General features: G+C 45.8%; 1 protein-coding gene across 1 annotated transcript; it reads right to left on the bottom strand.

Moving 5' to 3' along the window:
• Positions 1-9,631: 9,631 nt before the first annotated feature.
• On the bottom strand, positions 9,632-11,113 carry LOC123462881 (sperm motility kinase 2B-like). Its single transcript, XM_045157045.1, has one exon. The coding sequence runs from the start codon at positions 11,111-11,113 to the stop codon at positions 9,632-9,634; it is 1,482 nt and encodes a 493-aa protein (XP_045012980.1).
• Positions 11,114-23,190: the final 12,077 nt, after the last annotated feature.

Raw genomic sequence — 23,190 nt, 5'->3', positions numbered from 1 at the left:
ATGATCTTATCTGTGAGTGCACACTGTTTCACGCTGATGAGCCACCTCGACTTCCTGGCAGCCACCTGTAATCCTATTAATAAACCTGTCCCCTGGCCTCTGAGGACGCGCCCTTTATCTTGCTCATAAGGCTGCGGCAACAGCTTTCCCTAGCATCTCGCCACAACTCAGTTTTATTATGAAGTTCTTTTCCTTTTTAGAGAAATAGACTTGATGCTCACAATTTCAATCACCAGGTGCTGGCTGGCCAAATGGCTCCTCCAGGGTTTTTATGGGATTCTAGCATTTCTACCATATTGTAGAATAAGTAAACCAAGCTGGCATTAGCATTGGGCTGCCCAAACCCTTCACCTGACAAGCATGTTGGAAGGCATTTGAGTTCTGTGTCAGTGAGTGGACAGAGGTAACGCGGCTTTATGGTGAGGACACCGAGGTCAGAGGATAGGAAGGGAACCCGAGTCAGTTACTGTGGTGGCTTATCTTGAGTAGTAACTTGGCAGGATTTAGAATCACCTAGAAACCAGGGTCTGAGCATGATTGTGGGGAACTACCTAGTTTATATTAACTGAGGAATGAAGATGCACCTTAACCATGGGGAGCAATATTCCATGGCTGGGGTCCCAGGCGGGCTGGATCAAACAGGAGAGCTGGCTGAGCATTAGCACTAACCTCTCTGCTTCCTTACTATGGACACAAGGTGACCATCTGCTTCATGCTCTTGCCGCCGTGTCCTCCCACCTGGATGGACTGAAACCGCAAACCAAAATAATCCTCTTGTCATAGCAAGGAGAAAGTAACTAAGGCCACTAGTAAGGTTACTGAAGGTCACCAGTGAGTCACCTCTGTAAGATTGAAAAGTTCTAGGCATGAGAGGGCTTGGAAGGGTCAGGCATTGGGTCTCTGGGCCTTGGAGACGGGTGAACATCAGAACTAGGGTGCTGGGATCTAGGAGCCTGGCACGGTAAGTCAGGGTGTGGGCAGAGCAGCACTATCCAAGGCTGAATGAAGACGTAAGATACAGCTCTGTGCGGCCGGCGCTGGGATTCTAACAACGGCCACAGCACCACATTCAGAGGTTCTGGGAAGATGCAGGCCACAGCTTGTTGCCAGCTGAGCTTGCTGTTTAGTGTGAGTTTTCAGCAAACATTACTAGTTCTTCTGAGGTGCCTTTCACACTTCTTCCCATCGCATTCTTCTGTCTCGCTGGCTAAGACAAGTCACGAGGACAAACCTCATGTAGGTGGGACTGGGCAACATACTGTGTCCGTAGTAAGGAGGACAAAGGAACAATATCTCTCCCCTTCATCCTCCTACGTCTCTTCCTCCTCCAAATAGTTCACCTTCTGATTTCATGTCATATATTTTAAAATAACACAATACATATATGTATGTACATATTTAATCTAGATTCTTCAGGTAAGAGAAGTCTGGCTGATTTTGCTTACCATGATGATCATAGTCAGTTCCACATTGCTGGGATGAACATCCAACTAGATACAGATTATGGGAGGAAGGGATTTATTCCAGGCTTATAGTTCCAGGGAAAGTTATATCAATGGCAGAAGAGGCTGGCTCCCATTCATAAATCCAAGAAGAGAGAAACAACCAAACAGCCAGCAAATACCAAATGAGGAAGCCCGGATCCCACCAGAGCTCAAAACTGTTCTCTCTACTTACCTTTGGGCTGGACCCCAGGATCCACCCCCAAGTGAGACTTCCCCCATACAGGTAGCTAGAGAGAGACCTATGTTACAACTTTAACAAAACACCCTACTCTATGAGGGACATACATTCACCTTCAAACCACCACCATGATGATCTCCATTTCCATCTATTTTCCTGAAGATGAAATACCTGTAGATGACATGATTTCAGTCTTCTTTATTATTGAATAAAATTCCTGTGTGCACACTTCACATTTTTTTGATGTGTGTGATGTCTGAGTGAGTGTGATGTGTAAGTGCATGCATGTGTTAATGTGTGTGAGTGCAGATGTGTCTGCCATGGTGCATGTGTGGAGGGCAGAGGACAAGTACAGGTGTCAGCCCTCACCTTCCGTCGCATTTGAGGCAGGGTCTCTTGTTGTTTGTTCACTGCTGTGTTCAGCAGCCTGTGTGTTTTCTGAGCTTCTGGGCTATTCTCCCATCTCTATCCACCACAGACTGGGATTTCAGGTGTGTGGCCACACTCAGCTGTTTGTGTGAATGGTGGGAATTGAACTCAGGATGAATCAGGCCCTCTCAGGCCCTCATTCTTTTATATTTTTATTTGAGAGTCACAGACAGAGAAAGAGGGAGAGTGGGGGAGAGAGAGGGAGAAAGAGGGAAGGAGGGAGGAAAGGAGGGAGGGGAAGAGATCGGGCGCACCAGGGCCTCCAGCCACTGCAAACGAACTCCAGATGCGTGTGCCACCTTGTGCATCTGTCTTATGTCTTATGTGTAGGGGAATTGAGCCCTGAACTGGGGTCCTTAGGCGTCACAGGCAAACACTTAACCACTAAGCCATCTCTCCAGCCCCTCGAGCCCTCATTCATCTGCAGCAATCATTTGTACCTGTTGATCTATCTCCCTCATCCAACCTTGCGTGTTCTTTATCCATTCATCTGTTGATGGGCATCTCAGCTGGCTCCATTTCTTGGCTATTATGACTTGTGCAGCAATAAGCAGGTGTCTCTGTGACATGCTGATTCCTTCAGATACATATGTAAGAATGACATACCTGGTTCATGATCATTTTGTTTTTAGGAATCTGAGGAACTGGTAATGAGAAATTTTTTAAAGAATTATTTATATTCTTGACATCTTAGGGGGAGGGAGAGGTTCCATGCTGCACTCTGGTTGCACACGGGCTCTTGAGCAGGAATTCCTAGTCTTGGTTGAACACTGTAGTCACTAGGAACATTCTGGAAGGACTGCTACATGGGCCCCATACCCAATGATACAGATTTAATTTGGCTGGAGTGGCCTGTACATAATAAATGTTAGCAATTTTTCTTTTTTTTAAAAAAAAAACTTTATTTATTTGAGAAAGAGAGAGGCAGAGAGAGGGGGAAAGAATGTGCACACCAGGGCCTCCAGCCACTGCATACGTGCCCCATTGAGCATCTGGGTACATGGGTCCTGGAGAATCAAAATGGGATCCTTTGGCTTTTCAGGCAAATGCCTCAACCACTAAGCCATCCCTCCAGCCCTGTTAGCAATTTTTCATACAACTCTAATGTGCAGTCTAGCTTGGAAAGCACCACTTTGGAGCAGGTCAAAATTATTTTTAAAACCTCAACTTTGAACTTATCAGCTATAGCTCTGGACACCTGATCAGCCTGTCAGGGTCTGAAGTCCTTGCTTATAAAGTGAGGCTAATAGCATGCACTTCCCCAGATTATGTAAAATGGAACAAAATAACCATCTAACAAGCCCTCAGTCAGCACCATTATGTTCCTCAAAATGGAGCTCTGTTTTATTTATGAGCAGGAGGTTCATTAATGAAAATTAGGGCAATATGGAAAATGGAGTGCAGGGCTGCTGTGAGTCCTCCTGAAACTTTTGGCATATTGACTTTCATTTTTGTCCTTTCCACAGTGCACATGTTCACTGTTTTTAACCGAGTATGAAATCACGGTGACACACAATGTGCATCTTGCTTTGCCTCATCAGTTTTTATGATAACGAGGTGAGGCCACAACTCCAAATCCACTAAAGTGTCAGAATTCTGCGTGTCTCACAAACCTGAGGGTATCTCCAAGATCTAGAGATGGAGATTTGTTGGTCTGTCTTGTGATTTTCTTGGTATCAGCTCCATTCCTGAGGGGTCCTCTTTGCATGCTCCAGAGTCCTGTATGTGTCCAGGCGTCAGAGTTCTGGTCAGAGCCAACTTTTCATCTGTAAGATCTGGCTGCCTTTTTATGCCACTGGGTAGGCGGGATGTGACAAACCAACTGAGCTGACTCCTTTAAGAAGTACTAAGCTTTAATGTCAATCACTGGGGCTATGTAACACTCCAAACCTTAGCCCTCTCATCTTTAAAACAGGACAGAAAAGGAGTCGAGAGATGGCCTAGCATTTAAGGTGCTTGCCTGCAGAGCCTAAGGACCCATGTTCTACTCTCCAGATCCCACGTAAGTCAGATGCACAAGGTGACACAAGCACAAGGTCTTACGTGCCCCACTAGGTGGTGCATGTGTCTGGAGTTCTGTTGCAGTGGCTGGAGGCTCTGGCATGCCCCTTCTCTCTCTCCCTCTGTCTCTGTCTCTCTATCTCTCATTAAAAACTAAAATTAAAAATAAAAAGAGGACAGAGAGAATGTAAGAGCTGGAGAATAGGAAGGAGTGCCTTGGTACTCTGTTGTTGATGGCATTGAACTCATGAACTCACAGCAGCTGCTATGATTACCATCATAAGAACTGCCAATGGCAGGACCAGTTGGCTTTCTCTTATGAATGTGAATGAGCTTATGAGACCCTACCTCTCCCTGAAAAGCTATTGACAGATAATGCTTGCATGGGAGGGTAGTTGCTTTCTTCTGTGGCATAGCCCACGGGTAAGTGGTGTGAAGAAGAAAGGGTTCAGCAGGAAGGGAAGAGGTGAAGGGGGTATGTATGGTCAAAATGCAAAATACACGTATTAGACATCAAAGAACAAATACACAAGCATTCAAATGAAAGAGTGTGATCTACCTTGTAGAATTGTGTGACTGGAGCCATGGATTGGGTCAGGCCCTGCCAATGTTGGGCTCATCAGGAAGCTGATGAGTGCATGGGATTTGCAGCTAGCTGAGGGAGGTGCTCAGGGCATTGTGAGATTGTAGTGCTGAGTGGTTTGTGGTTTTGTTTGTTTACTACTTCATTTCATATAAACATATGTGTTCTTAATCATGTGCTGCTCAGCCATTGTTAGGTTTCAGTATCCTGTGTTTGAGTTAGCTTCTCCAGCTTCCATTCATTTTATTTATTCACTCTCTCTGTGTGGTGGTGGTCTGTGCAGATGCATGCCCTTCATGTGCATGTGTGTGGTGGCCAGAGGAGCATGCTGGATGTCCTTTTCTATCGCTTATCCCCCTAGTTCCTTGAGACAGACTCTCTCCAAACTGGGAACTAGCTATAGTTTGCACGAGCCCCAGTGATTCTCTGATTTCTGGCCCTACTTATGGGACTGGGGTTGCAGTCACATATGATCATGCCCACCTGTTCATGTGAGTGTTGAGGGATCAAAGTCAGATGGCCTCAGGCCCTCATGGTTGTGTGACAGCTAGTCTTAACCGCTGATCCACTTCTTGAGTCTTTATTTATTTACTTCTTGAGACAGACCTTGAAATTGCTATTTGCTGAGGATAACCATGAAGTCATGACTCTCTTGCCTCCACCTACCAAGTCCTGGGATTTCAGGTGTGTGCTGTCACACCTGATACTGGGTTGGGGAATGGATTCAGGCTTTTGTACATATCAGGCTAGTGCTCTACCAACTGAGCCACATCCTCTGTCCCTATTGTTTTAGTTGACAAACTAAGTGGCATGCATGTATAATAAACAGCATGATGCTTTGAAATATGCATATGTATTCTAAATGACCAAACATAGCTAAGTAACATGCATACTTCCTGTGGCGGTTTGATTCAGGTGTCTCCCATAAACTTAGGTGTTCTGAATGCTAGCTCCCCAGCTGATAAGGGTTTGGGGATTAATGCCTCCTGGAAGCAGTGTATTATTAGGGGCAGGCTTGTGGTGTTATAGCCAGTTTCCCCTTGCCAGTCTTTGTCACACTGTCCTGTTGCCATTGTCTACCTGATGTTGGCCAGGAGGTGATGTCCACCCTCTGCTCATGCCATCGTTTTCCCCTGCTATCACAAAGCTTCCCCTAGAGTCTGTAAGCAAAAATAACCTTTTTTCCCCCCAAAAGCTGCTCTTGGTTGGATGATACTACCAGCAATGTGAACCTGACTGCAACACTCCCTCACCTAGTTACCTTTTAAAAATAAGAACACTAATCCAGTCTTTGAACATTTTTGAAAATAGCCTCCTTATATATAGTCACCATGCTCTACAACTTTGAGACCTGCTGCCACCAGCACCATTGGGGTGGTTTACTACATCTTAAAGCCCTAACCATAAAATAGATCACCCATGGCATGACTATAGCTTTATGTCTTTAAAATGAAGTGTTGTTGGGTGTAGTGGCTCATGCCTACAATCCCAGCACTAAGGAGGCTGAGACAGGAGAATCACTACACTCTTAAATATTTCTTAAATCTCATCATAACAGTAACATTTAAACAGTATTTCTTATGAAAGGACACTATAAATACTGTCTTCCTTACTCTGTGACCACCAGTGAGGCAGGGCATGCTGCTTATGCCATCTGAGAGATCAGGAGACTGAGTCAGCATAGTCATATGGCTTTCATGAGCTATGGCACGTGCAGGGGCAGTGCTGAGGCTGGACTCCAGGCAGATTTGAGTCTAAGACTCTGTAGTCTTAGACTGCCCATTCCCACACACACCCTTATAAGAAAGCGATCTCACCCAGAGCCCTTACATACTGTAGAAGCTACCTTCCTGTTGCTGGGACAATCAAAAGCAGTTTGTGTAGGGAAAGACTTTATATCATCTTACAGTCTTCAAGGGGAAGCTTCATATGGATGGGGAAAGCATGGCAGAGCAGAGGCTGGGCTCACATGCTGTCACATCAGCCGATAGCAAGTAGCCCAAAGGCTGAGCTTGGAGCTGGGCTATATTACTCCAAAGGCCACCCCCAAATACAAACCCCCTCCAGCAAGACTCCGTCTCTCAAAGGCCCCACAACTTTCCCAAATTGCCAACAGCTAATGATGAAACATTCAAAACACATGAGACTCCGGAGAAATTTTTATTTAGACACTACACATGCCATCAGGGATCAATTGTTAATTAATACTACCTTTCTCTGTCTGTTTTTTTTTTTTTTTTTTTTAATAAAGCAGGGATTCACAGGGTAGCTCAGGCTGGCCTTGAGGTGGCAGCAATTCTATTGCAATGCATTTTCTGTAGTAGTTTTTTGTTGCCATGAAACATACCTGAGTGAAAGAATGTAAAACAAGAAAGTTTCATTTTGGTTCAAGAGTTCAGGCTCTAACCATCAGGCTTTGTTGCCTCTGGGCCTTTGGTGCACCAGAACATCATGCAGGGAATGGGTAGAGCCAAGCTGTTCATCTCCTAAGACCCAGAATTCTCTGAGAAGAAGAGGGAAGAGGCCGGGGCAAAGCTATACCCTCTAAAGACCCATTCCCTTAAAGACCCTTTAAGTTCCACCTTCTAAATTTCTGTTACCTCCCCAAGCGCATCCATTAAAAGCCCATTCATGAGATCAGAGCCCTTATGATCAAATCAGTAACCCCAAAGCCCCACTTCTGAACAGTGCTGTGTTGGGGACAATCCTTAGACGCACAAACCTTAGAGGTACATTTCAGATCCAAGCCATAACGCTGATTTAAGTCTCCCAGCAATGCTGTGCATTGCATTTGTAAGGAAGAAACTGAGGCACAGAGAGGCTAAGGATTCTGTATAAGAATGCATATACACAGGGACACCTGGGCCTGGCACCTTGGATTCTTTTCTCTGGCAGTGCCCTTCTTCCTGGGTCTCCACTGAACGGCTGTGCTGGGCGGAGGCTAACAGCTTGGCCACGACAGGGAGGGGACTCCTGTTCGCCTGCGCGTCTGAATGCTCATCTGCCCAGTTCCTCTTTCTTCCCACGTGTCCACACTCTGCTCTGACATTCTCCTCCAAGACAAGCCACTCTGCTGTTCTCTCGCACACCGAAGGACAAGACTGACAGAAAAATTTCAAAATCCTCTCAGTGTGGAGGCCATGCTGCCACATGACATGAGACAGACTCAGTTGCTTCGTGTACCTGACAGTGGCACTTCTGGAGAGACACGCTGGGCAAGACCAGCAGCACCTGATTACCTTCATCCCTTTCCTTTCAAGTAGACCTCCAAGCTGTCGCTTTGCATAGGAATTCGGCCCTGGCTTCGGTCTCAGGGTGGGATGCGGCTCTGCTGTTTGTTTTCCAAGTGGAGACTGTGAAGGAGTGACAGTATCCATCCTGAAGTGGCAGTGCTGTGCTGAGGAGATGATGGGATGGCTTGGTGGATAAAGTACTTGCTGTTCAGGAACAGATACGAGTACCTGAGTTCACATTCCCAGCACCCACATAAAGTTGGAGGTGGTACCAGTGTGTGTCTGGAATCCTAGGCTAATCCCCTGGAACCTCACAGGACAGCTAACTTGGCAAATGCAGGAGGCAACAATGAGAGACTGCACAAACAATAGTGGAAGCTACAAATCAATGTCTGAGGTTGTCCTCCGACCTCCATGTGAATACTGGGTTTGGGTAAAATGCCTGTGAGGCCACCACTGCCTCCTGGTGAGCATGGGGCCCTGAATCCAGCAGTGGGGACTTCAGTCAGGGCTTTGCTGCTACCTAACATTGCGGCCTTGGAGGACACCCTCAACAGTGCTGGAATCTCAGTGATCTTTGAAGGGTTGGAGCCTTTTCATAATATGATGGCCTGCCATGCAGTGCACAGGTAGGAGGCAGACCCTCAATGAAAGGAGTAAGTTCTTGGGAGCTTGGCCTCATGGACCACTTCCCCTCTTTGTCTGGACTTTCTGCCTATCACGAGGTAGGTTGTTTTGCTCTGCCACATGCATGGTGCCATGAGGTTCTGTCTCATGAGAGCCCAGAAACAACAGAAACAAGTGACTAGAGATGGAAACCTCTGGGTCCATGAGCTAAAGTACTTCTTTCCTCCTTGTAGTTGTTTCTCTCGGTGTTTTGAACCTGCTGTGCAGAGCCTACTCAATGACAAAGGTTCCATCTTCTAGGATTAAGTTTTGAATAGAGAAAGCTGCTGGAGCCCAATGCCATACTTATTCTGATTTTTAGAACACATTGTGCAGACAGCCCTCATGGATGTCCCCTGACCTTGGAGAGAAGCCAAACGGCTCCATGCTGCCTTTGTCTAGGCTTTTTCAGTAGACCCACAAAAGGACACATTTTAGCTCAAATGTTCCCCTTGATCTTCAAAGGGACCCCACTCATAAGCCAGAGTCTGTGTGGAGGTAGAGGGAAGGTGTCATGGGGGAAGTCAGGTGTGATCCAGGATGAGGGACTGAAATTCTAAATCAGGTGAGAGGCAGAGGAAGGGTCTGGGGTTCTTGAAGCAACACAGAGGTCAGTGGAAGTGCACTTGACTAGCATGGACAACCCTTGGGATCAGTGCCAGCAACAGAAAAAGAAACCTTTGGGGAGGGGGTATACATGGCCCTATGCTTCCATGGTGCATGACCAGGGACATCAGGAGACATGGCATTTCAAGGGGGGTCAAATCTACACCCACTGACAAGGCCAGCTTTGGCCCCTGTGAACACCCATGCCATCCTTCCTTTACTGCTTATAAAGTGTAGTTGTGACTTGTTTTAGCTGCCTGCTTTCACCTATATAGGTTAGAGAGATTGAAACACATTAACAAAATCACCACATACTGAATGGTTGACATCAATGCAAGTGTATTCTGTCCAGGCTCTGGGAGAAGCAGGAGGAGGACGCAGGAGCAGCAAGGAGAGGGGAGCTTGCGGAAGAGTGCCACATGACGACTGCTCAGGAGGGTCGGACCTTGCCTCTTCGGCCACACACACACGGAATACACATGCTCGTGTCTTCTGGGGTGACAGGGGTTTCACCGTCTTCAGGCATAACCACCGCTTGCTGGGGAGACACGCGCTTCTGGAAGAGGTGGAGGTCCCGGGCACGCCTGCGGTGGAACAGTCTCCTCAGGCAGCCTTGGATCCTGCTGCGCAAGGCCTTCAAGCAGCTGCACAGGCCCCGGTTCGAGGGTTCAGTGTCCCCTGCAGAGATGTTCGCCAGGCGACGACATTGGGGACTCCGCTTGGCACTGGGCCAGGATATGTGCAGGTTGGGTAGACTGGCAGTCCTGATCTCCTTAGGCTCTGCCTGCTGCCCATCCTCAGGCTGCTCCTGGGCCGCTAACCCCGAGGACAGTGTCCGAAACACAGGCGCGGGGTGTCTCATCTTGGGGGACACAGGGAAGGCGACACGGTCAGTGGGGGTGGGGAAAGGCGTTGTTCCCGGGAAGACAGGCTTGTCTGCAGCCGTGTCCCCCATCCTGCACTGTGCTTGGTATTTTAGCAAAAGATACATAGCCATCGTTCTGTCGTATTTACGTTTCCGGATAGCTTCGACGATGTCATGTGCGTCAAAATTCATGAATTCCATGGCAGATATGATGTCCGTGTCCAGTTGTCTGGGGAGGGGTTGAGGATTGTCTGAACCCCCTTGGCCCTGCTCGAGCCAAGGGTGGTTGATCACTTCCGTTGTGGTTGGCCTCTGTTGTGGATCTACAGTTAGTAAAAGCCTAATGAGGTCCTTTAATTCTTCTGAGAGGCCTTGAGGTAACTTGTACTGCCCTTTGATGATCTCCTCTTTGAGTTCCATAAGTGTATTACCGTTAAAAGGCATGGTCCTGGTTACCATAAAGAAAAGAAGGACCCCCAAAGACCACATGTCCTTTTTAGGGCCGTCGTATGGTTGTCTCAGGATAGCTTCTGGAGGCATGTACTTGTAAGTCCCACAGTGCCTGGTGAGCATTTGTCCTGGCAAAAACCTGGTGGCCAGGCCGAAGTCTATGACTGTGACTTTGCCTCTTTCATCCACCATGATGTTATCTGGTTTGATGTCATGATGTACGATTCTGTGGCTGTGGCAATAAGAGATGGCGTCTAAGATTTGTCTGAAAATCCATCGGGCCTCGTCCTCCTGCAAGCAGCCGTTCCAGTAGATGTCCTCCATCAGGTCTCTGTGGCACAGTTCCATTACCAGGTAGATGTTGTCTTTCGTGTCAACTATCTGAAAGAGCAACGGGGTGTTCGGGTGGTCGAGCATCTTCATTACTTCCACCTCCTGTGAAAGTGCGTGAACCCTCTGCCGCTTCTCCAGGGTCTTGATGGCCACCACGACTCCTGTGAAGCGGTGGCGAGCCTTTTGGACCTTCGAGAAGGTCCCCATGCCCAGGAGGCCGAGGTCCTCGTACTGAGACCACAGGGTCTCCTTAGCCCGAGACATCGTAGCAATACCAAATAAAATGTTAAAGTAAAAGATAAAGGAAATATGTGGCTAACAAAACAAAGCAAAATAAACAATCAAAATAAAAACCCAAACTAGAAACCAATCAGTAATGAAACAAATCCCACACCAAAGACTACCCAAAGAAAACGAACCAGAAATTAAATTTAAAAGGGCCAAAAAAATAAAGCTTAAAGGCCAAAAGCCAAAAACAAAAGAAAGAAAATAAAGATAAAAGTAACAAAGGAAATGAAAGATGTGGTTAACAAAAGAAAGTAAAATAAAAAGCCAAAATAAAAGTCAAAACTGAAAACCAAGTTGCAATAAAACAGAAATCCCACACCAAAGTCTACCCAAAGAAAACGAACCAGAAAGTAAATTTAAAAGGGCCAAAAAAATAAAGTTTAAAGGCAAAAAGCCAAAAACAAAAGAACGAAAATAAAGATAAAAGTAAAAAGGAAATGAGAGATGTAGTTAACAAAAGAAAGTAAAATAAACAGTCAAAATAAAAATCCAAATTAGAAACCAATCAGTAATAAAACAGAAATCCCACACCAAAAACTACCCAAAGAAAATGAACCAGAAAGTAAATTTAAAAGGGCCAAAAAAATAAAGTTTAAAGGCAAAAAGCCAAAAACAAAAGAACGAAAATAAAGATAAAAGCAAAAAGGAAATGAGAGATGTAGTTAACAAAAGAAAGTAAAATAAGCAGTCAAAATAAAAATCCAAACTAGAAACCAATCAGTAATAAAACAGAAATCCCACACCAAAGACTACCCAAAGAAAATGAACCACAAATTAAATTCAAAGGGCCAAAAAAATAAAGTTTAAAGGCAAAAAGCCAAAAACAAAAGAATGAAAATAAAGATAAAAGTAAAAAAGGAAATGAAAGATGTAGTTAACAAAAGAAAGTAAAATAAAAAGTCAAAATAAAAGTCAAAACTGAAAAGCAAGTTGGAATAAAAAAGAAATCCCACACCAAAGTCTACCCAAAGAAAATGAACCAGAAAGTAAATTTGAAAGAGCCAAAAAAATAAAGCTAAAAGGCAAGAGCCAAAAGCAAAAGAACAAAAAATAAAGATAAAAGTAAAAAGGAAATGAGAGATGTAGTTAACAAAAGAAAGTAAAATAAAAAATCAAAATAAAAATCAAAACTGAAAACCAAGCTGGAATAAAAAAGAAATCCCACACCAAAGTCTACCCAAAGAAAACAAACCAGAAAGCAAATTCAAGAGTCAAAAAAATAAAATTAAAAGGCAAAAAGCCAAAAGTAAAAGAATAAAAATAAAGATAAAAGTAAAAAGGAAATAAGAGATGTAGTTAACAAAATAAAGTAAAATAAAAAATCAAAATAAAAGTCAAAACTGAAAACCAAGCTAGAATAAAACAAAAATCCCACCACAAAGTCTATAGAAAGAAAACGAACCAGAAAGTAAATCCAAAGAGCCAAAAAAATAAAGTTAAAAGGCAAAAGCAAAAACCAAAAAAAAAAACCTCTCCTGTCTTCTCCTCCTCTCCTCCTCTCCTCCTCTCCTCCTCTCCTCCCCTCCTCTCCTCGCCTCCTCTCCTCTTCCTCCTCTCCTGCTCCTCCTCCTCTCCTCTCCTCTCCTCTCCTCTCCTCTCCTCTCCTCTCCTCTCCTCTCCTCTCCTCTCCTCTCCTCTCCTCTCCTCTCCTCTCCTCTCCTCTCCTCTCCTCTCCTCTCCTCTCAATAATGCGCAAAAATCTCCCCACTAACTCTCCTCAGTCCGGGTCCACTCTCTCTCTCTCTCTCTCCTCTCTCTCTCTCTCTCTCGCCTCTCTCTCCTCTCTATTGGCCCGGACAAATCCAGGGCCCTCCAGGCCCCCTTATATGGGCTCACAGGTGCTGCCTCACAATGGCCCCACCCATCTGAGCTCATAGAGAACATGGACTGGACCAATCACAGCAGGCCATGACCTACAGTCTCCGAAGGAACCTTGGCAGTGTGGATCTAGAATGACTGTGGGAAGACCACATCCTTATTTTAAGCACAGAACATTTGTGTCAGGAATCACCTCAGGAAAACACCATCTTTAATTTGGTGACTACTGTGAGAGAGAAAACCAAGGAGGGTGCTTTGCAGTTCTTTTTTTTTTTTTTTTTTTTAATCTTTTTGTAAGAAGAGGCTCTTACTCTAAGATGACATAAGATCTCACACAGCTCCCTGTGGAGCCAGGTTTCATAGAGAGAAAGGCTGCCCTAGTTAGGAAGCTCACCTTGGGGGTGGCCCTGACATGCACCCCCACATGCCTGCCAGCCACACTGACAGTGAGGAGCAGAGGAGCTAGTTCAGAAGGGGGAACAGCACTGTGGCTCACATGGTAGGAAAATGCCAGTGAGGAAGGGTGGCATGGGTTTGCAAGGTGCAAAGCATAGGGGTTTTGTCCATGCCCGTACCCCAGCCATGAGCTTGAGGAGTCAGACTAACCAGGTTTCAGTTCCGCCTGCTCTGCCTCCGTTGAGGTGGGGGCTCCTGTGCCTTAGTTTCCACCACCAATGGGGCTACAAAGAACAACGGTTGTCAAAGGCTAGATGGAGTTGAACTAATGATCTGTGTAGCACTGGGTATAATAAAACCTTGTATCCATAATCCCATCCCCTCATCCTCGTTCATGTCTTACTCACTGGTGGTTCATTGTATGAACGCAGAGCCAGAAAGTAGCTGGTATACCCCGAGCCTGTCACACTAGCCAGGCAGTGCCAGCGGCTCGTCAAGGGTGTTTGTTGGTGTACTTCCTTGGGGATTCACAGCGATCTGTCACCTTCAAGAACAGCATTCCTGCTTTTCCATGGCATCCAAGACTTCACTGGCCTGGCTTTTCCTGCCACTTCAGTGCACTTTGTCGCTCAATATCTCAGGTCTTTCTACCAATGCTCAGGCATGCTGGGGTGCTCCTGTCCCAGGGCTTTTGCACAAGCATCTGCCACAGGTAGCTGTGAGGCTTTCTCCTGAACTTCCTTTAAGTCATGGCTGTGAGCTCATATCCTTATGAAACTCGCTCTCAGTTCTCTTCTTTTATATCACAGGCCTTCTCTTGAGCACTCCCTGTCCTTCTTCCCTACCTTTGCTTTCTAGGAGAGCATCACCTCTGATGACTTCTTGGTTGTCTGAGCCGAGGTCATCACTGCACTGTCAGTCTCACGAGGACCTGTGGATTTCCACCTCTGGGCCATTCCTGCTGCTGCCCTCGAGCTCCTCCCATGTGACATCCAGAGTCTCTGGCCTCTGACCCTCACTTTCCCTATCTGTTGAGTTGGTTTAATCACAGAACTGCTTGTTCTTGCTGTGGAAATCAGTTAATTCACAGTGAACACCTAGAGCAGTGGTGGTCGACAGTGGCAGGGCTTCCCTGGAGCATTTGGTCATCACTGGTGCCTGAGTGGGAGGTGGCTCGTCACTCACAGCACATTGGACAGCCCCCAGCCAAGGACCGTTCTGCCCCAAGTACTAAAACTCCCAAGATGACATAAAGCTCCAGTGGGTCCATGGCTGCCTGTCATCATCTGAGTGAGTTATTTGCACTGCTCCTTGCCAGAGTCTGTGTTCTGTGTTGGGAATGTAAGGATGAATGCCACTCAGGCCTTCTGTGGAGGAAGGCTGTGGGTGAGGCTTTGGGATGCTGGCAGAGGCCTGGGGTGCAGGAAGCGTGCCTAGCCGTGAGTCCAACAATGGCGCAATTTTACTGAATGCTTCTTACTGTTGTAGATAAGCCACATCCCCAGAAGGGTGTCGGGTAAGTTTGTACTCTGTGTAAAACCTCATTGGTGTCGACTGTTCTGCTGGAAGGACCTAAGTGGTGATGCCCTGTTCCCTGGGGAAGGGGTAAGGACAGACTTCCAAAAGGAAGGGACCCCTGCTTCTTCCTTGTGAGAGATGAATAGAAGTTAGGGTGCGGGAGCAGGGAAGGTCAGGGAAGAGCAGGTCAGGGGGAACCACACATGCAGAGGCTTATTAAGCACTTTGGGTATGCCAGTCATAATTCAGGGCACTGGAAAGACAGCAATTAAAGAGAGGCAAAAATGCAGGTCCTGGTGTAGTGACAACTCTAGGCTGAGTCAACCAAGCAACCACGAGTTGGCACTCTTCTATAAAGAAAAGGCAGGCAGAAGATAGAGTGCTTGAAGGGCTGATGCATTAACTAGAATTGAGAAGGTTTCAAATGTGACCCCACAGCAGTGAGTTAAAGCCTCTTCCAGAGGGCGCACCATGGATATGTGTTCCAAGCAAAGGCAGAGACTCCTGCAAAGGCCCTGAGGCAGGAGCCTCCCCAGCATGAGTAAGGCTTGGAAGAAGACCAGTAGGGTAGAAAGAGGATGTGCTGTGAGATGTTAGCAATAGCCCAGGCCAAGAAAAACATCTTAAGTGCCATGGAAAAGCAGGAAGGCTTGCTCCTCAAGGCAGGAGGCCATTCTCTAAGTCTCCAGAGAAGCACAAGGGCATCCTGTAGGAGATGCTGGCCCTACCTGGAGTGTGTGACGGGCTCAGAATGACAAGTTCTTCTTTGGGAAGCTGTGCACATTGAATGTTGCTCTGAGTAGCCAATATAAACCCTGGTACTTGTCACCTGCAAGATGTACTCAATCTAGGACTTTTCCTAGCCCACCAGAGACACGACATTGAACATATTGCTCTGACCCTGTGAGTCTTATGCCAGGCTCAAAGAATAAGGACATTCAGTGACCTCTAGATAAAGCTCCTTGAAGCCACATGTGCTCCCATGTTTGTTTGTTTTTTAAATTGTTTTGAGGCAAGCCCAACAGGCTGGCTTTTTCATGAGAGAGAAAGACAGAGAGAGAGAGAGAGAGAGAGAGAGAGAGAGAGAGAGAGAGAGAGAGAGAGGAGAGAGAGAGAAATGGCACAGCAGGGGACCTCTAGCCCCTGCAGTCAACTCGACATACGAATTGCTTTGTGCGCATGTGCTACCTTGTGAGTCTGGCTTATGTGGGATCTGGAGAGTTGAACATGGGTCCTTAGGCCACAGAGGCAAGTGCCTTAACTACTAAGCCATCTCTCCAACACCCCAAGTTCTTTCTATATGGCCAGAAAGAAGGGTGGGGAGATGGCTCAACTGGTAAAGTTTTTGTTTGAGGACCTGAGTTATTTCCCCAGTACACATGTCAAAATCCAGATGTGGTGGTGTGTGTTCTTAATCCCATCACAGAGTGGAGACAGGAGGATCCCTGGAAATGCCCTGGCTAACTACGACAGCTTCACTAGGTGGTTTCCAGGCCAGTGAGAGACCTTGTTTAAAAAGTTAGACATTGTTACTGAGGATGACATCAAGGTGTCCTCTGGCCTGTGCATTGTGTGTGTGTGCATGTGCGTGCATATGGTTAGAAGTGTTATCTTCACAGTAGAGATGAAGAAACAGGCACTCAGAGAGCAAATGGCCAGCCTGAAAGCACACAGCTGTATGTGGGCTGCCTGTCCTCAGAGCCACCATGGGCTTGTGAGGATTGAAGACAGCCTGAGGAGGGAAGTGGCCAAGGTGAATGCAGGAGATCTATTTGTTCCACTCTGACTCTCAGGCTTCTTTGCGATATAGAACAGGGCATGGGGAGATCCGGACCCTGGTTGGGACCCCTTGAGTCCCTCTGGCAAGGTCATAGCAAGAGCACTGGATGAGGGCTAAAGTTCTATCCATAACATGCTAATGAGACAGCTAGACGCTGAAGAGAGAGGTTATTTTTGGGAATACACAGAGCATCCCAGATAGGCATCAAGGGTCAGGCAGAACCGGCCATCAGCCACAGACTCCAAGTGACTCAAGCAACAAGAGACAAGAATGGGCAGACACTTTTGCCTTCTTGCTCAGGGTTGCCTAGCATCCACAACTGACAAGCTGCCTACTGGGTGACAACTCACAACAGGAGATCAGAGGAAGCCACTTAAAACTTTTTGGTTTTTTTTTCCTTTTACTTGTCCCCATAATTTCATTTAGAGCTCACTGACTGCCCTCAAAGAGATTAAGAAGCCTTCCAGAGGGGAGAGTGGAACTCAGGCATGGGATAGCATCCACTCCCCTACACCGTTAGAAGATAGGCTCATCACCTGCTGATTGGAGGGTAATTTTATAAAAATAGAGGTGTGCAGAATTGATGGAAGAAGCTGTGCTGTGAAATTTAAAATTCACTGGAGTTCATGCACCGGGGCTTCAGTGCTTAGGACTGTGCCTGGCCTGCAGTGGCTGCTTAGAGTGACCAGACGAATGGAACAGACTTGGTGACGCGGGGAAGCACAATGACAGTCGTGTCAGTTAGTATAATGTTACTGTGCTGTCACTTGGGTTTTAATCCCTCCCTCCCCCTCCTCGGCCTGTCTGCTGAGTCAAGCTCTCCTCTCCCCGTGTAGTCCCTTCCCTCCTCTTGCTTCCTCCTCCTGAATGCCAGAACTACTCACGCACCACCAGCGTTCTTAATTCTTTTCATATTTTCTTTTGACCTCTTTGGATTTCTTGATGGGTTTTAGCAGCATCAGGAAGGGTCCATCTCCAGTCTGGAAGGACAGGTCACAAAGAACGTCCATTTCTTGAACTGTATGGATCTTTGTACAGATCGTTGCAGCACACGTCTGCTGAGGGTACAGTTTCTCTAGGTTCTCTGTCTCCTCCCGCTGTGTCACGTCACACACAGAGATGTAAGGCAACAGACCTTGTCCTGAGGGCCCAGTGGTGTCAATTGCCGCCCCCCCCCTCCACCACTTGTTTACTTTAATTCCAGAGTGTCAGCTTCATGGGGAACATGGGCTAAGAAGATGTGAACACTGGTACTTTGTTCACAGATATGTTCCTTTTTGCATGAAAACTGGAATATACAAAATCATGGTCTATCTAGGCTATCACAATGACCATATGTGTGTGGGCAGCTCTGAACATCTGTGCCCTCAAGTGCCCATAATGGGATAAACGGGACATGTGTCCTCTTCTCTGTAGCTCTTTATGCCCTGCTTGCAGCACAGAGCTCGCTGTCTCCTTCCTCCCGGCTGCTGGCTGAAGAGAAGATGTGCCACAGGCTCTCTGGTCCTGCCTGCTTTCTCCACCGTAATTACACTTCCTCTCAAAACTGTAAGCCGGAATTCTGGTTGTGTGTTTTGTCCCAGCAGCAAGGTAACTGTTGCTGAACCCCTTGATAATGAATGACAGGGTCTCCTTTGGGAATGAATATTGAACAGCCTGCATAGGCTTTAAAAGACAGGACTCAGGCTGGAGAGACTGCTTAGTGGTTAAGGTGCTTGCCTGTGAAGCCTAAGAATGCATGTTCTAATCTCCAGGTCCCACATGAGCCAACTGTATAGTGATACAAGTCTGCAGTTTGCCCACAGTGGCTGAAGGCCCTGGTGTGCCCATTCTCTCCCTCCCTCCCCCAATCTCAGAAATAAAATAAAATAAATAAAAAGGAAATACTCACTGATGAACAAACACCGGTGGTGGTTCTGTGATTCAGTTTCCTCACTCACCATCAGACCATCCTGGATCCAGCGCCAACTTCTTCATTCTTTGCAGAACACCATCTGATACACCGCAAGTGTGATGATTAACCTGTGTGAATTGACTGGACCACGGATTCACGGATTGCCCAGCTACCTCTTTGTTGTGTGACTTTGCCTGGTGAGATGTGAAGGAACATATGTTCACCTCAGGTAGAAAGGGTGCCAATAAACCAAAGAAAGGATTCCACCATGCTCACCATGCTGAGTGAGCCAAGGAGTTTACTGGGGTTATGGAGTGCCACCATGAACTCCTGTCCCAGACATGGACCATCCACAAAAACCTGCATCAAGGACAGTCCCACAGCTAGTCAACCTTTGTGCTGATTTGAATGAAATGTCCCCCAAGGTCTCCTGTAGAAATCTGGGGAAGTTGTTGGGCCTTTAGGAGGTCGAGTCTTGCAGGAGGTGTTTCATGGGAGTGGGGCTTTGGAGTGACAAATCCCAGCTTCCCCCTTGCAGGAGCCAGCTCAGTCTTGTGGCTCCCTCACAGCATATAGATCACCCCATCTAATTCACTTCATTTATTTGACAAATACTTATATTAACCTCATACAACGTGCAGATGCTATTCCCAGTCAGTGTTGTCTTCTGACTTCTTGAAGCCCCAAACTAATTTTCTTTCAAACAGCTGTCCACTTCCATGATTCTTTTGGTTCTTGGATGACTTTGGTTCACAGAAAGTTGTATTTTACTTGCATTAGAGTAGCCTTTACAAGGGACTTCCCTAGTACCCATAGCAAACCACCTCAGTGTCCCCATCACTCTCTTGCTTTGTAACAAGTTATCCTAGGGTAGATATGCATCTATGCCATCTATCAATTACTGGAGGGTGTCCTTCAGGGTGTTTGGCTTATGCAGAGCTACTGTCAGTGGAGGCTTGTTGCCCTGCCTGCCTCCTCTTTCTGCCGTATTAGAGATCAGACCACAAGCCGGGCACAAGCTGGGCAAGTGCCCCACAACTGAACTCGATCTTGTTTTGAGTCATCAAACAACTCCTTTAGATAACAGTGTACTGTATGTTATTGATATTTTTTTTGTTCTTATTGGTCTTACTAACCTAAGATTTAAGATAGCTTATAACTACTTTAAGACTAAAAGTTCCCTGGCCATTTCTCTTTCATGAATTACATACATTTTAATTGCATGGTTTTTAAAAAAAATTTTGTTCATTTTTATTTATTTATTTGAGAGTGACACAGAGAGAAAGAGGCAGATAGATAGATAGATAGATAGATAGATAGATAGATAGATAGATAGAGAAAGAGAATGGGCACGCCAGGGCCTCAAGCCACTGCAAATGAACTCCGGACACGTGTGCCCCCTTGTGCATCTGGCTAACATGGGTCCTGGAGAATTGAGCCTGAAACCAAGGTCCTTAGGCTTCACAGGCAAGTGCTTAATCACTAAGCCATCTCTCCAGCCTGCATTTTTTTTTTTTAAGGTTAGGTTACTTATTCTCTCCATCCTTGCCTCAGCATCCTGAGGTGGTCTTAGCTACCATAAATATGCCATTATCAAACATTACATCTTTCCTGTGCAACCTTGTTAAGTCCCCTCCCCCCACTACATCTGTCTTGCATAATGATTTAAGAATATGTCTGAGAGCCAGTGGCCTCTCATTTTTTAGGGGAAGACAAATTTGGTATGACAAGCCATTATGAAAAGAGGTGACAAATATTGATCATGACCATGGAGAAAAGGATAAGGTTTTCCTTTTTTTTTTTTTGACAACTTTCTTATTTTCTTTATCTACAAATCTTTGTGGGCAATCTTTTCTGTGGAGTGATTAAATTTCCTCTTTGCCTCATCATACATGAGAGAATTCAAGAGCAGGGGAAATTGGATGACTTGTAAAGATCTTCCAAGATGCAACTTTTGAAACAGCTCTGTGCGGTGCAGATTTACAAAAGAAAAATTCCAAGATGGAACTTTTTAATTAGGAAAAATTGTATATGCCTATAAACAGGAGGCCCCCTAAATATATAGTGATCATCATTTCTCAAGGAGAACATTCTGCATTCTCTAAAAGGTTTTGGAGTTGTAGGTAACAATTGTGAGATGTACGTATTATCATCTTATACTTAATCCCAATACTGAACATAGTGTTTTGTGAACTTACATTATAGTTACATGTGGAATTATAATTTAATAATGAGGTTTATTTTTATTCACATTTCAAGAAAAAAATTCATCTCAGGTTTGCAGAGGCTACATGCATGCTGACGGTCACTGTTGAATCACTGTAGTGTCCCGCATACTGGGCTTGCTTCCTCCAAGGCTCTGGAGAGCCAGGAGTTGTGGCGTTGACAGAAGATACCACCATAGAAAGGTTAGTGCACTTCTTTCACTGTGGGTCATAACACAACACAGATGTGCATATAATACATGCGAATGGCTTAATGCAGCTACACAGACAAAGAACACTCTAGGCCTCTCAAGGACCAAAATTTGTTTGTACTCATTGGAGATAATGTTTTCTAACCTTTGTGGAAAGAGTATGAGCATTGTTTTTTGGCCCTTTGTTCTTTTTGTTTCATGTATGCACACACACACGTGTGTGTGTGTGTGTGTGTGTGTGTAGATGTGCATGTTTTGTGCATAGACATAAAGGGCCCAAGGGGAATTTCTGGTACCTCCCGTATCACCCTTTCACATTAATAGAGACAAGTCTCTCAGAACCGAGAGCTGCAGTTTTTTTAACTGGCTGACTAGTGGGCCCCAACAACTGTCCTGCCTCTGTACCTCACAAGACAGGACTGGGGGATACAGGCACGAGGGCCACGAGTCACTTTGTAAGCAGGTCCTGAGGATGGCACACATGCAGTCTCAGGCCCTCGTGTTTGCGCAACAAATGCTCTTCCCACTGAGTGATGATAACCAGCACTTGAGTGTCAAGGCCATCCTCCTGGGGTTAATGACTAAAAATTTGTTAAATTTTCCAGCTTCTGTGTTTATCAGTCTGCCGATGGACCTCAGTACACATACAAGTGTCACATTGATTGAGGTCTTTTCAGGATAATATGCTTTCTCCACAAAGTATCTCGGTCTCCAAAGAAAAGTGACTTGCAATGGGTCTTGTACTTTGAGGAATCATAAAAAGACAGGCTAGTAAAAGGTGACTCACACTCTTCTGAGGCATAATTTTGAGTCAGTCTCCTCCATTGTATGCATGTCTGTGTGACATCTTTCTTAAAGATGTCTTTAATACTACCATCCACACTAAAGAGACTTCAGCACACAGCTATGTGTTGAGCAAGACCAAGATGTTGCTCCTGATGCTGTTGTAAAATCAATTGTGAGAATTGAAGGAAAAAACACCATTATAGTCACAATTATGCTTGTTACATTTGTGGGTTTAAATGGCTTGTATGTGTTATTCTGAAATTCACTTCTTTAGTATGCATGATACTGTGCTTTTTTTAAATATTTTTTTTTATTTTCATGCAAAAACACATGGAGAGAAGAGAGACACAGAGAGGGAATGGGTGTGCCAGGGCCTCCAGTCACTGCAAACAAACTCCAGATACATGTGCCTTGGTGCATCTGGCTTTACGTGGGTACTGGGGAATTGAGCCTAGGTTGTCAGGCTTTGCAAGCATGCACCTTAATTGCTGAACCATCTCTCCAGCCCCATGGTTTTGAGATTAATCTTCATTTCTACATATACATTTAGTTTTTACATCTCCATTGCTAGGGAATGTAGCAGTTACCGCCTCGTTAGTGGGCCAGAACACCTAACTAGAAGCAGCTTACTTACTTCAGGCTTACAGTTTGAGGGGAAGTTTCATCATGGGGGAGAAAGCATGGCAGAGCAGGCAACCAGCCCACGTCTTCTTCCATCTGCAGCAGGACAGGAACCACAAGAGTGAGCTGGCTACTGACCTGGGCAGGCTGGACTAACCCTAGGGTCCGTCCGTAAGGGGCGCACGACCTGCAATAGTGATCCACCTCTCAGACACTGCCGACTGGGGATTGAGCATGAGGCTCGACAACACTTCACATTCACACATTCCAACCACCACAGAAAATAAACCACAACAGAAATGTCCTGATTTTCTTATCACATCCCTTGCTGGTAGGTATTTGGGTTGTTTTTGTTCCAGTATTGTGCTGATGGAAATTTACAAGTAGACCAATAGAAAGTACTCTGTGGCCTCTCCCCTTGGATTCTATGATTAGCATTTTCTATAACTCATCCTTCATCTTAATTTTTGACACTGGCTTATAAATTTTTCCCAGGGAGGTGCAAACAGGTCTTTTCAGGCCAGATAGGGCTTAGACAATACACCATGCAAGATTGCCCAAAGTCCCAATTTGGTGAATCAATGAGTTTCCTAACAGAGCACATGTGAGGATGTCCCCATAGGCACCTGGGGGACTCAAAGGCATCACTGGACAGCTCCACGACATCTTCGGTGGGGATCTCACATCGGACATATGGCTGCTGTTGCAGTCCGGTTCGCATTGCTGGTAGAAATCACCCAACCAAGAGCAGCTTCTGGGAAAAAGAGTTTTATTTTGGCTTATAGGCTCGAGGGGAAGCTCCACGATGGCAGGGGAAAACGATG

The sequence above is a fragment of the Jaculus jaculus genome, chromosome 8 (assembly GCF_020740685.1).
Source record: "Jaculus jaculus isolate mJacJac1 chromosome 8, mJacJac1.mat.Y.cur, whole genome shotgun sequence".
Classification (NCBI taxonomy): domain Eukaryota; kingdom Metazoa; phylum Chordata; class Mammalia; order Rodentia; family Dipodidae; genus Jaculus; species Jaculus jaculus.
Note: the sequence above shows the minus strand (reverse complement) of the source record. Positions and strands in the feature narration are given on the sequence as shown.

Excerpts from the sequence above, each read along its gene's own strand:
- LOC123462881 (XM_045157045.1), bottom strand. The coding sequence starts at position 11,113 with ATGTCTCGGGCTAAGGAGACCCTGTGGTCTCAGTACGAGGACCTCGGC.